Source organism: Poeciliopsis prolifica, unplaced genomic scaffold, assembly GCF_027474105.1.
Source record: "Poeciliopsis prolifica strain line A6 unplaced genomic scaffold, Auburn_PproV2 SCAFFOLD006, whole genome shotgun sequence".
Taxonomy (NCBI): domain Eukaryota; kingdom Metazoa; phylum Chordata; class Actinopteri; order Cyprinodontiformes; family Poeciliidae; genus Poeciliopsis; species Poeciliopsis prolifica.
Genome location: NW_026562381.1, coordinates 560,404 through 573,456, shown reverse-complemented (window position 1 = coordinate 573,456; position 13,053 = coordinate 560,404). Strand labels below are relative to the sequence as shown.

Here is a 13,053-nt window from a genome sequence, read left to right as displayed (position 1 = left end):
TCTCTCTTGGAGGAGCTTAAAAACCTGCTGAGGCTTGATAACACTCCGGGCCTGAAGCCCAAAAACTGACCCCTTCCTCCATGTTTGTATCTACTGAATGCATACGCTGGCTGCTTTGTTACCCAGGCGCACTGGGCGCCAACACAGGAACAAAACGCTTCAGCATCTTAGGCTCCAGCAGTACAGTGTGTGAAATATGAGAATTCCCTCCTCCGACTCCTCCCAGAACATCTTATTTCCCGTTTGGATTCCCTTTAGATGAATTTCTGTGTGAGCAGTAGAGAATGAGTCACACACCCAGGCCAAAAACCCTGATCATCCATGTAATGGTGATACTAATTGAAAGGAATGGGTCTGTAACCCTTAAGGCTCATAGGTAATTAAACTGAATACCAATTATTTATCACTGTAATAGGTCACAGAACAGCAGTAAAACTGAGTCCCATTTGATTAATTTGGAGAACGATTAAAAAGGGAGGAAAAGATCTTTATCTGTAAACATACCACGACATGGAGAGAAAGACTGGGTAAAATTGTTTAAGAATAAAATCTCAGATTTTTTTTTTTTTAGACCAAACCCGATTTCCGATTTTAAAATTTTTTCCCCACTTTGTCCTTAAAGGTGTCCTAGTATCCTTCCTTGAACAGGTTACAATAGATCTATGGGCTGTACAGAACATGTTTATTACATGTTTTGTTCAAAAATATTCTTAGATGATGAGGTTTTAGTCTGCTCTTTGAGTTCCTTAGCAAAACATATTGGTCAAAGATAGAGGATAATTCCTGAGTGGGTTAAAATTGCTCTGAACTATGGAAAAAACAGAAGTGCGTTAGTGAAAAAAAAACAATCCAGATTTTCCAAACACCTACATAGAGGTAGAAAACATCTTAGAAAGACGCTGAGAAGCACTTAAAGTAAATCGGATTTGGGGTGATGGAGAAATTTCCTGTCATTTGCAGGTGACTAATATTAAAAATAAAGTGAAGAGAAACCCACAGAAGAACAAAGCAGCTCTGGATTCTTCAGGGAAGCACAAAAAACAGGAAACAGGCCCTTGCATGTAAACGCTGAGTCATGCAGGAAGTCAACGGGCACTCACTGTGAACGTTCTGCGAGAACGCGTCTTCCCAGCAGTACATCTTGATGAACTTTATGCAGCCCAGGATCTCGTTCATGAGCCTCACTCGGCGGTCAGTGACCGCCACGCACTTCCTGCGGAAATACGCTGTCAGCCTCGATGCGAGCATCTGTCCAGACGGCAATGGGGGGGAAAAAAAAAACGATGACAGAATAAGTGGCAAGAGAGGAAATGAAAGCAGGCATACTTGTATTAGCTGAGCTGTGGGGCCTCTCTGGGATACCAGAGTGATAAACGCCCTTCACATGAACACCGAAGTCTTTGGCTGTGCCTGAGGTGTAATTGGTGTAATTTGACATTAACAGCTCAAAAGGTGATGGGAGATTTATGGTCACATAGTTATGATGCTATTAAGAGTGCTGGTGGGGTTCTTGAAAAGTCTGTAGAAACTATTGCAGAAAAGATATAGTCAGCAGCAGAGTTTGTTTTTTTCAGTCTTTTGAAATTTTCTCTTTGTTTCCCTTGAACTGTTTAACATTTTCTCACATTACAAGTAGAAATTTAAATATAATTCACAGGAATTTTATGTGACAGATCAACACAAAGTAGTCTATAAATTACTACTTTGTCACTCTATCAAATAGAACACCATTGTATTCCATGAAGTTTGAAGTTTAACACAAAACATGATTTTTGTAAGGGACTCTGATAGACGGTGACTGACACACAATGTCTGAACAAGAAATCATACCATAGTTGGGTAGAAGACAATGAAAATGGCTGATCCCAGCAGAGCTGTGGGGCCCAGGAAGTATGTAGTGTAAGAAAGGCCTAGTATTCCCACCAAGGGCCCTCCAGCCAGCAGACAGCCCACTGACACCGCTTCATACAGCCGCTGGCCATCACTGGAGCAGATATTGATCAGCTGGGCAGGGAAAGCAAAGACAATTCCTTGTGTTTATTGATTTAAGTTGTGTGACTAATTTCAGTCAATATTTCTCTAAAAATGTGAGACTGGTAAGTAAATGATCAGGATTGGTGTACTGGTCAACCATCTCAACCATCAAGATGTGACTCTATTCCCACAAATGCCACCTACCTCGCCTGGGGTGATGTCTTTAGTGTTGCGCAGGCGGAGGATCTTCTGGAAAGCAAACGTGAGTGCTGCCCCACGGAGGCGCGCAGCGGTGCGGTAGTTTACAGCCCACATGAGCGCCAGAGACCAGGAGCGCATCAGCTCCATGAGGAAGATCCCGACTACCAGAGCCAGGCCGTACTGCACGGAAATCTGGGAGCTCTGGGCATATTCCAGGAGAGCTCGGACCAGCAGAGCCTAAGTGTGGACAGAAACGGGGAGGGTAAATGTAGCAGCACAAAAAGAAAGACTTGAAAGAAAAACTGTATAGTTTAGAAAACATAAAGGGAAATAAGATGAGAAATAGAAGCTCCAAAGTAAAATAGTTAATTTAATACCAACTACTTTTAGGCTACATAGTCACAGAACAGACAAATGGGACCCGAATCTGATTTTTTTGTCCATATGCAACCCGTATTTTACTTTTTAACACATTTCCAGTTTACCTTCCATTAAATTTATCATTTAAAACATCAATGATGCCATGACACACTGTAACAAGCTCCTCTAGGGTTTTCGAAGTGAAATAGGTCCACAGAGTATGAGGTGTGTTTTCATTTCACACCAGATGCGCCTTGAGTGTTTTTCACCCAACAATTCAACCCTGAGGTGCTGGGTTTGATTCCAGGCCCGCTCTCAGCCCCCTGGAGTTTGTAGGAGCAGTCAAGTGATAATAGATCCGTTTTGTTAACCTTAGAATCAGGTGTCTGCTTTCTGCAGATACCTGTGTGAAGCGGCCTAGATAAAAATCAGCACCTCCAAATTCAAGACCATGGTATAAGGACAGAGTGTCCTTTCCGGGTCAGGTCCAAGAGTCTGGGGAGAGGGAAGCCTGGGTCTCCCTGCTTAAGCTCTGGTCCTTGTGACCCAACCCCAGATTAAGCAGAATAATGATGGATGGATCTATAAAGCCATAAAAAAACTAGCCCTATTCTCACCTGATTGAAGAACAGAACTACAATTAAAGTCCTAGTAGAGCTCAACAAACTCCACATGTCTAAATTTGTCAGGGACACTCAGAAAATCCTTTTCTGTCCAAAAAGTACAAACAACTGGTTAGCCTGCAGATGGTGTCTAATGCCTATTATAAAAACCATTGGCAACACCCAAAATGCTACAATGGAGCACTTTTCTAATGTAGTTAAAACATTTTTTTCTGCAATCCTTACTACCCTGCTCACAAAGATGTCTCTATAAATATGGATCCTCATTCAGCCTAGTGGCCAGAGGCTAAAAGAACTGGACTCAGTGTCATTTAACATTTATAACCCAGGGAACGCCATGGGTTACTGATTAGATGTGAACTAGAAATCTCTAGAAACTTTGGTCAACTAAAGAAAAGGAACATATAACATTTAAACAAATGTTTAAATATTCAGTATGATAATATAAGTCCTCTGTCAGGTATCACGCTTTGCTTGAATGTATTTACATTTAATTTAAAGACCTTCTGCATAACTTTAGAAGTGGGTGCAAATAAATGTGGCCAGTGATGCATATAAAATCCAGGACCACTTAAATTTCTTTCTCACATCTTAAACTACAGGAAAAACTCCACACAATGCTGTTGTGTGATCATGTGCAGCAAATAGTTTAGAAAGCAATGGCAGAGAAATGCATCACTGACCAAAAACTGAATCCAGTTAATGCTATTAAATGTTGGCAGCACTGATGAAACAAGGCAAACATACCACAGCATTAAAAATAAACTGCTTAGGGTAAAGAGGAACAATGCAAGAGAATTTAGATAAGAAGTAAATTTGAACTTGAAACAAGGTTTGAAGTTATTTCAAATATCTGATATAGAAAGCCGAGAAATATGCACCTATTTTCTCTGAGGGTAAATAGGCAAAAAAAGAGAAAAAAGTACATATTAATTTGAGTTTCTCCATCACCATCAAAGGCTTTGTTTTGCTTTAAAATAGCAAGTCTAGCAAGAAAGTGAATGAAGAGATTTAAAGTACAAATAAGGACCGCTCAGGTGAGGGTTTATTCTCAAAGGAACATGAACAGAAAGAGAATTTGTATGGTACTCACAGGTCCAACGAAGCCTGCTACCATTGTGAGGAGGAGAGAGAAGATCGCCACCAGCATCCGGGTTTGGCAGAACCTCCAGAAAACTCTTTTCAGCGATGCCCCCTCTCGTCCACGCATTTTCAGCTCATTATGCCACAAAAACTCGAGTCTGAAATAAAAATAAAAAAAAGAGAAAGATTCATTGCTATTGCCACATTAAAGCATGCAAGTTTGGCCTTTAGAGAGGTCAAGATCATATTGAGTAAATGAGAGTATTCTATATATTGCTCTTTTGTCTTAAATTATGTACAGGCATAATGGCAAGAATCCCCCAGAGGGGATAAACAACCTGGCAGGCAGTAATTCTATATAAAAATCACAAGAGACAAGCAGCTAGTGGTGATAATAAAAAAGGTGACCTATAATATAGAATCATGAATGATGCATCACATAATTAGCCTAAGAAAGGTAGGTAACATGTTAAAGATGCTCTAAAGTACCTCAATGGCTGCAGAATGTGGCTTGAAGTAGATAAATATCTTGTTGGCCAAATGCTTCACAGCTAATGAGTCTATAAAGCAGCAACGGAGCAGCTGCAGAAAGTAATTTATGCCCCAAACGACTTTATTAAAAACGTATCAGAGATAGACAGAGCATTAAGCCAGCTACACGTTCACGATGCCTGATAATTACTATTCTAAGTCAAATGGTGCTGAATGTAGGAAATTACAATTAAACAGCAGCCAAAAGCAGTACACACCCAGCTTGAATTAGCTAAAATGAGTGTGTGAGAGACAATTAGAGATGCAATGCCTCATACTCTATTAAAAATAGGCAGAAATGTCATCTGCAGGAAGAAATATTGAGAATCTAGTTTAGCTCAATTTTAACATATGAGTGATTAAAAAGTTTCTGAAAGAACACAAAAACTTTTAAATAATAAGACAAAAATCAAAACCTACTGTAATACTTTGAAAAAATACATGACAAAATATGATTTAGAGTGCCACACTGTTTAAACATGCTCCCATCTTGGCACAGAGCGAAACAAAAAGTAAAATAACAAGACATTTTTCCAGTGTTATAAGTGGGAACATTTTTAAAAAAGTACAAAGGAATTATTGACTTCAAAACAAGCTCATATATTTAGCTGAAAAGTTACTTGTTAATTAATTTTGTCTTATTTCAAGCGTCCCAAGATATTTGCACCAAAAACTAGACAGAAATACTTCATAAAATTTTGTGTTTTTGGATGATGTTTTGAAACGTCTTCAGGGAAATCTTGGGCTACTGTTTCCAACCTCAGAATGATTTGATGTTCTCAACAAATTCATTCCTGACCTGTCTGGTCTGTTCACTTTTGTTCATGATGATGTTTTGTTAAAGACCAAACCTCTTCATTGGCCAAAATTGGGTGCACAAAGACTTGATTACAAAACCAGAAAATACACAGATGTTTTTAATTCAATCTCTGAATCACTGAAGTATTTCTGAATACAGGAAACAGCACACATTGTGCTGACAACGTGTGCTCCGAAAGCGGGACTGTTTGCTTTTTAAGCAGGAATGAAATGTTCCTAGCAGCCACCAGCAAGATGGCAAGCATTGCTGATGTTTCAAGAAAATGTTGGCTGGGACATCGCGATAAAGGTTTGCACCTCACCGAGCACCAACAAGTGTCAACTCTCCCAGGGTTTGCTTTCTTTTTTTCCTCCAAATTTTCTATCATTTCTGCAAAGATTGCATAACCATTCCCGCTATGTATGACATAACATAAAGCATACAAAAACAGCAGAGAGGCAGCATAGTGGTTCACAAATGCTTCTTTAGAGTAGTCATAGAAGAGGAAGAAATGCACCACCAGACACTGAACCACAATCTTGCTGCAGAGCAAGTCACGCAGTTGTCACCAGATTCAGGAGAACTTCCTTAAAAGTTCTCCTGAATCTCTATTGCCAAGTCATGCATGGAGATGTGACAGCGCAAGAGCAATGAAGAAAAGGCATTTCGTTTTCAGTGAGGGTCTAAATGCCCTCTAATGCGCTTATTTCTAGTCTTGATGGTTCATTCAGTAAATTTAAGCATCACAATTTCTTAAGCCGTGCTTTGGCAGCCAAACAGAGACAGTCAGTGACAGCTAATTATAGTGACAGTCAGGGAGTCTGAGACTCAGGTGGAGGAGTGACATAAGCACACAAGTCAGGCAACAACTCTCACTGTAATCTCTAATCCCTGCTATAGTTAGACGCCCCATCCCGACCCCAACACAGTGTTCCTGCATCAGTGTAAAGGAGAGACAGGCTGATCACCACTAAGGTCTCATGGAGCAGACTCTCACAAACAACAACAAACAGTACAGCACCTCAAGTTGCGAGTTAAAGGTGGCCATCTTTCCCAGAAGAATTTTAAGCTAAGGATGATGTGTAAATAATTTATAAGGCCTACCTTCATACTTTGTTTTATGTTTTATTGTCTAAAATAATTGGAAAAAGGTTGATAATATTTCAACAATTTCTGGTCCAGACAAACGTTTCTACATTCTGTTGGGATATTATGTGTTCGAACGACACAAACTAGTGTTCATTATTTTTTCTCTTGCTAATTTTTCTTTTTCCCCTTTTTCCAGGCTAAGATGACAGAATGAGCACTCAAAGTAGAAAAATCCCAGTAGGTTTGGGCCTTTTGGGAAATATCGCAAATATTGAGGTTAAAGTCTGAAACTAAATTAGATGGCATCAGACCTTGTAGTACTTTCTTTAGCAAAAGAAAACTGAACATTTTTCACATTTTTTCAGTTCCATCTATTCAAAGTCGCCAGTATTTCAGGAATGATCTGTCTTTTTACACCTCTGGTCGCTTTCAAGAGGACAATCTCACCTTTGAGAGTTGACCCCTGATTCTTCATGGCATGACAATCCCCACACATCATCTAAAGACAAGCTGGACTGCTTGTAGGCCTTCAGTGCCAGAGGGGAGAGCCATTGCAGAGTCATAAAAGAGAAGAGGCCGGCGTTATCAACTGGGTGCTGATGCCTGGAATAGAGCAGAAGATGTGGAAATTTGTGAGAGCCCTAAAAGTGCAGAGCTGACACAGAGATGTTATGTTATTTCTCATGGAAAAGGTGACTTTGATGGCCAGAGTCAGAAATGGGAGAACCCTGCCAGCAGTGTTTGGACAGCAATTTGCACATTCTTCACAGAAATCTGAGAAAGCAGTGAAAAACAGCAGGGCAGGAGGGGTTTATCAGGTGAGACATGCTCAAACATGGTGCTGTGTGTCACCGAGGGATAAGTTCCCATGCCTTATCAGGGCCTCCTGCTACACCCCAACAGTCAGCAGAAAACTACTGAGTGAAGTGCACACACCATGTATGTCACATGGTATCATATGTATGACACCATCTATGTCACATGGTGTCATACATGGTGCCATACAGAGAAGCATTGACATTAAATGTTTGAACTTAGTGTTCTTTCTCTTAAATCCACAGGATCAAAAGTTTAAAGCTTCCCTATCAATATTTGGTTTGATCAATCAATGAATCAATGAATCAATCAATCAATCAATCAGTCCATTATATTTATTTGTATAGCACGTTTCAGCCACAAGGCAGTTCAAAGTAGTTTACATTCTAAGATCACAAAATGAAAAGTCATAAAAACAATAGACAGTAACAAACTATACATTTTGCCATCATCAAAATAATCATAACGTGGGGATTTAAATCCCATGAAAAAGCTTTATTTCTTTAAAAGCTTTGTTCTAGCCACCAGCAGTCAGCATTATACTGGAGGTCAAGACTTAAAAAGCTTAATGTTAGCTGCTTTATGCATTCCAAATCCAGGCTGCTGGTGTGTTTGGATTCATTGTCCTGTTGGAACGCAGTTCTGTCATATTTAAACCCACAAAGCTGATACTTCATAGTAATATTGACAAATTTAGAGACAGTCTTCCATTTCCACAATCCCAGTGCATGATGCTGCCACCAGCATAGCTGGCTGTTGTTAGAGTTTTCTATAGTTTGAAGGCTTTCCTTTGACTTTACCAAACACTGTACTTGCTATTGAGGAACAAATTAGTTCAGTTTTAGCTTCTCTGACCTTAAAACCTTCTCCATAAAGTATTGGGCTTGTCTAAGCAGGCAGTTTTTATACATTAGTGAAAACCGAAGGAGTTTTAAACTGGAACAAAGCCTGTCGCAATAGCAATAAATCTTCTAATCGCAAGACAAATTAAAATTAGCTCTATAATTTCTGTTCTAATAATTAAATTTTTTTTGGGAAGGGCAATTATGTTTACCAGGACTTTATAATCCATTTCATTTATGCTTACAGTTGTGTGTGGTTCTTATTTCTGCTTTATGTATTGTTTTTGTTGCTTTGTTTATTTGTTAATTAGTTTGGATATTAAGAATATCCAAAATAATTATTTACAAAATTCAAATGTGTTATTCATTAAGAGGGCAAGCTTGCATTCTCATGCCATTATAATTATTATATTGCTTGAAAATGCTCTCACAACAGCATTGTTATTGTTTATCACAATAATTTCTTGTAAAATTTGAAAATAAAATCATATAGTAAATCTTGTAATTGTAACAAGCCTAACTGAAACTTCCTTCTTGGTTTTTATGTTTTCAGCCCCTGTTGATGCAGAAGTTATTCCCTGGAAACTGTTACAGTGATGTTTAAATATCTTTCAGTTTATGACTGAAAGATATTTCATTGTTTCTTTGATTGTTTCTGGATATTATAACCAGTCCTATTCAGTCTGAGCTTCATAATTTGGGTGAAACTGTCAAAATTCAGGCAGTATTCAGTGTTCCAGCAGAACAGTAAGCCCAGCTTTTGCACAGTCCTGACCTCAAATATTCAGAGAATTTGGGGGACTATGCTTCAAAGCTGGGTCACTGCCAGGTCATAAAGCAATTTCAAGAAATTGCAGCGATTCTGCCAAGAAGGTTGGTCAAATTGGTGGTTCAAAATATGCCAGAAGCTTTGCAGCCCAACATTAATGTGAAATTGATGCTCATGATTCATGTATGTGCATTTCAGTTTCAGTCTTCTGTCGCTTACATTAAAAGAAAAAATATTAAATAAATGACTGACTTGTGTGTTATCCTGAAGGGCTTTAAAAGCTGCAGGCTTTTGCGGTAGCGGCCTCGTCTCTTCGGCCCCCTCTCTGGTGAAGTTTCGCTCTCGTCCTCCTCATCCAGGTGGGGCAGCGGCTGTGGAGAGGACAGCGAAAGGCCTTCCACCCGGCCGGCTGCATCCAGGGCATCAGGGAACATGGCAGGACCTCTGCAGATTTTAAAAAAAGAAGACTGACTAAAAAAAAATCAATCAAGTGTTTTATATCAGCTACTGACATAAAAAAGATTTTAGTCAATTTTAAAAACTGACTGCGCTTGGATCATGGCATGAGCTTTGTGTGTAGAATGACAAGTTTTTATTAAAATTCTTCAATATGTCAACATTTATACGCTACATGCCATGGAGCAAACAGTAATTGATATGTGTAAGCTGGAAACTCTGAAACTCATAATCAAATTTGCATTACTTTTACAAAAATTGAAAGGTATTTAGTGAAAATAACAATATTGAAAAACTTCTCATCATCTTTTAAGCATGAAATGTTATGTTCGCTTCAGAAGACAGTTACAATAAGGGTGCAAATCAAATATATTAAGAGGAATGTGATGATTAATAATCTTTGAAATAACTCCAGTTGCAGCTTAAATGCTTTAAGACAAAACAAAAAACGTACAAATCTGACTTGCCGTAAGAAATCTTTTGAGAATCTTTAGGATGTACAGACACAAACTGTGATGATGTGGTCCAACTCTCTCATCATTGATTGTGCAAGCTTATACTACAGCAATAATGCCAAAGTGCTTCTATGCCAAATGAAAAACCCAGCTTTAAAAGATTTGTTTTGCCTGTAGACATTTTAACATATGATGAGCTGAAAGCTGTGAAAGCTTCACAGAAATGCACACATCTAACAGACTGATGTGTTTTCTAACAGGCAACAGGTTATCTTGGTCTGAAATGCTATGGTATGCGCTTTTTTTTTTTTAATCACTCCTAAGCTGACATTTTCAGCCAAACTCTCAGTGGGAATAGATAAAACACTTGTTCTGTCTTCCTTTAACCCTAAGAGCTATTACAGAAGAGCAGTGTTTTGCTGAATCACCCTCTGCGATGCAGATAGTCTTTTTTAAAAAACAGCACCTTGCTCACAGGTCAGCACCTCTCTCTGGCATACAGCGCTTATCTATTTAAAAACGGCTTGCCAGCCGCTGCGAGTGCTCAGAAGCAGGTGTCTGAGCTGTGCCAGCGCGTCCCGTACACCGTCACTGATCCCTTCTGTAGCAAAGCTCCATTACAAGGTCAGCTGGGCCTGCCGTGGGCCACAATACTGTCCTGGGAAAGCAGTCGGCGAGGAGATTCAATACTGACAGTCAACTGGGGCAAAACAGAAACTGATACCAGAAGTAGTGTTGGGAAATATGCAGAAATACAGTCACTGTTGATGCAGCAAGAACAAAACTTAAGAGGTTAGGGGAAAGCACAAATCCACAGCTTTTGTGTATGAGGTTTCTCTAATGGTTGTGACTCAGAGCGGCGACGACTTGATGTTAAAGTTTGCTTTCATGCGTTGCTCAACAGTGTTTTAAACAGAGCAAATAATCTAAAAGACGATCTTACCTGTTAGCCAAGTTTGGCCATAAACCAGACAGTGCAGGTTCCTCAGGTTCAAGATACCGGACTATCTTGACTACTGTCTTGTGAACAGTGTGCCAAAACAAACATTGAAAAACCGACGGGGAGAAACACTTAAGAATGTTGTACAGAATTCCTACATGGTAAGAATGTTAGTTGGGTTAATTTAGTTGTCTGATCTGATCTTTCTTATGTTTTTATATGTTGACTTTAAGCAGTCAGGCGTTTAAAGTTTTTCTGATTAAATGTTGCTTTTTGCAAGTTTTTGAAGTTTGGCTGCGTCTGTCCAGCATCACTTTAAGCAAAAATATTTCTGTTCCATTGAGTAATCAACGTGCCTATGCATATACACAGAAGATTTATCAAACAACCAATTTTAAAGGGTATCTAGTATATCCGTTTCCATTTCTATAACTTCAACTAAGGATGGGACATGTTCTATTTTAAGGACAAGAGTATGATTTCAAAAACACTTCAATTTTTTCATTGCACCTCTGGAGTTTAAAGTTCTTCAACGAAAGCACTGGAATGTTTGGATACAGTTCAAGTGTCACTGCAAATTTTTGCAAGTCAACACAGAAAAATTGGAATAGCACTCTTATACCTTATCCTAGTTGTAATAATATTCATAATTTTGGCAACAGGAATAATTGTTTATTTTTAGTTTTATTGACGTTTTAGTTTAGCACCACTGTATTTTTACTCAACTGAAGAACCACACAACATGAGAGAAAGACAACACTGAAAACAGTTTGACAGGTAGAAGTAGCATTTAGATGGAAAACAGTGACATTCAAAAGACTGTTAGCTGAAAACACAACACAGATACTCAGCCAAAGAAGCAGGTATTTCCAAGGACTTATGTCAGGTCCTGGCTGGATTGTGTTCAGCAAAAAAAAAAAAAAAAGTATTTTCTATACTGTTTACCTTAGAAGTACACACTGAACACAGAGTTCCTGTACTGTCTGGAAACAACTAGAAAGCTCTTAATCTGAAATATGCCTTTGTTTTCTCCATTTCAGGCCTATCCGTCTTTCCATCCATCCAATAAAACTGATTTAATGGGTGTAATTATACATCCATTAAAATGACTTGATATGCATCCATTTAAATAACTTGCTTGTCCATCCATCTATTCATCCATCCATCCATTAAAACTGCTTGTCCATCTATCCATTCAACCTGTTGCTTCATTATATTAAGTACAATAAACTTATATTAAGTTATTTTATTGACACTGGGCCAGGCAAAATGCACTAAAAACTCTAGAAACTTTAAACATGAAACTGTGTAGAAACCGTGTCAACAGTCTTCAGCCCTGTCATGATCAGGTATAATAACCAAGGCACTCAAAAAGTCCAACTTAAAGGCTCCAGAGATCACTTCATCAACACTTTTACAACGAGCTCTTTATGGAATAAAGTCGAGAAATTACAACTGGCATCGTTGTTTGGAGTGCTGTACATTTCCACTTGTTATCACTTACGTTTAGTTCCGCCAGTCGCGGGTCGCTTTGGTAGAAGTTCAGATGTGAAGCGTGCTTAAAATCAAGAAAAGCAGCGGAGGAAGATGATCATGACGCCTCCTCTGTTAGCTTTTCAAACTTTTCCGACGGCGTGCGGACACATCTCCCTTCACAGCCGCCGCGGGTCCTCAGATGAAAACACTGGCTCTGAACATGGCAAACTTTCCGCCTCACGTGTATGTAGTGCGTGCTGCTTCCTCCCAGCGGTGTCCACGGCTCTGCTCCTCCGTCACATAACGACCTCAGGCGGTCACACAGCCCGGCAGGGGGAGAGGAAATCCCGGCTTCACTCTGATGTAACAGCGGCTCCGCCAACCGGTAACTCTGCTGAGCGGTCACCCCTGGTAACGGAAAGGAAAACAATGGGCGGAGCAGAGAACGTGACAGGGAATCTGATTGGTTACTCCCTGACGTCGTTAAGGAAAACAATAGATGTGATTGGCTATCCTCTGAATTAACGGGTATTTGTGTGTCTAGGAAGAGCAGACGAAATGAAAAGGACAACACTTTGCATAAACCCTTTGGTTTTATAGTTGTTTTTTTTTCTTTGAAAACTCATTAAATGCAAATAT

At 39.3% G+C, this 13,053-nt stretch overlaps 1 protein-coding gene across 1 annotated transcript in view; it reads right to left on the bottom strand.

Annotated features, from left to right (window-relative positions):
• LOC129360543 (ATP-binding cassette sub-family C member 5-like) overlaps positions 1 to 12,820 on the bottom strand; it is a 31,340-nt gene extending 18,520 nt beyond the window's left edge. Inside the window, exons 1-7 of the mRNA XM_055030852.1 lie at positions 12,443 to 12,820; positions 9,340 to 9,531; positions 7,108 to 7,263; positions 4,252 to 4,399; positions 2,179 to 2,412; positions 1,831 to 2,004; positions 1,101 to 1,248 (exon numbers count right to left, since the gene is read on the bottom strand). Of these exons, the coding sequence (XP_054886827.1) occupies positions 1,101 to 1,248; positions 1,831 to 2,004; positions 2,179 to 2,412; positions 4,252 to 4,399; positions 7,108 to 7,263; positions 9,340 to 9,521 (1,042 nt within the window). The 5' untranslated portion in view covers positions 9,522 to 9,531; positions 12,443 to 12,820. The remainder of the gene's footprint in view (positions 1 to 1,100; positions 1,249 to 1,830; positions 2,005 to 2,178; positions 2,413 to 4,251; positions 4,400 to 7,107; positions 7,264 to 9,339; positions 9,532 to 12,442) is intronic.
• Between the last annotated feature and the right edge of the window lie 233 nt (positions 12,821 to 13,053).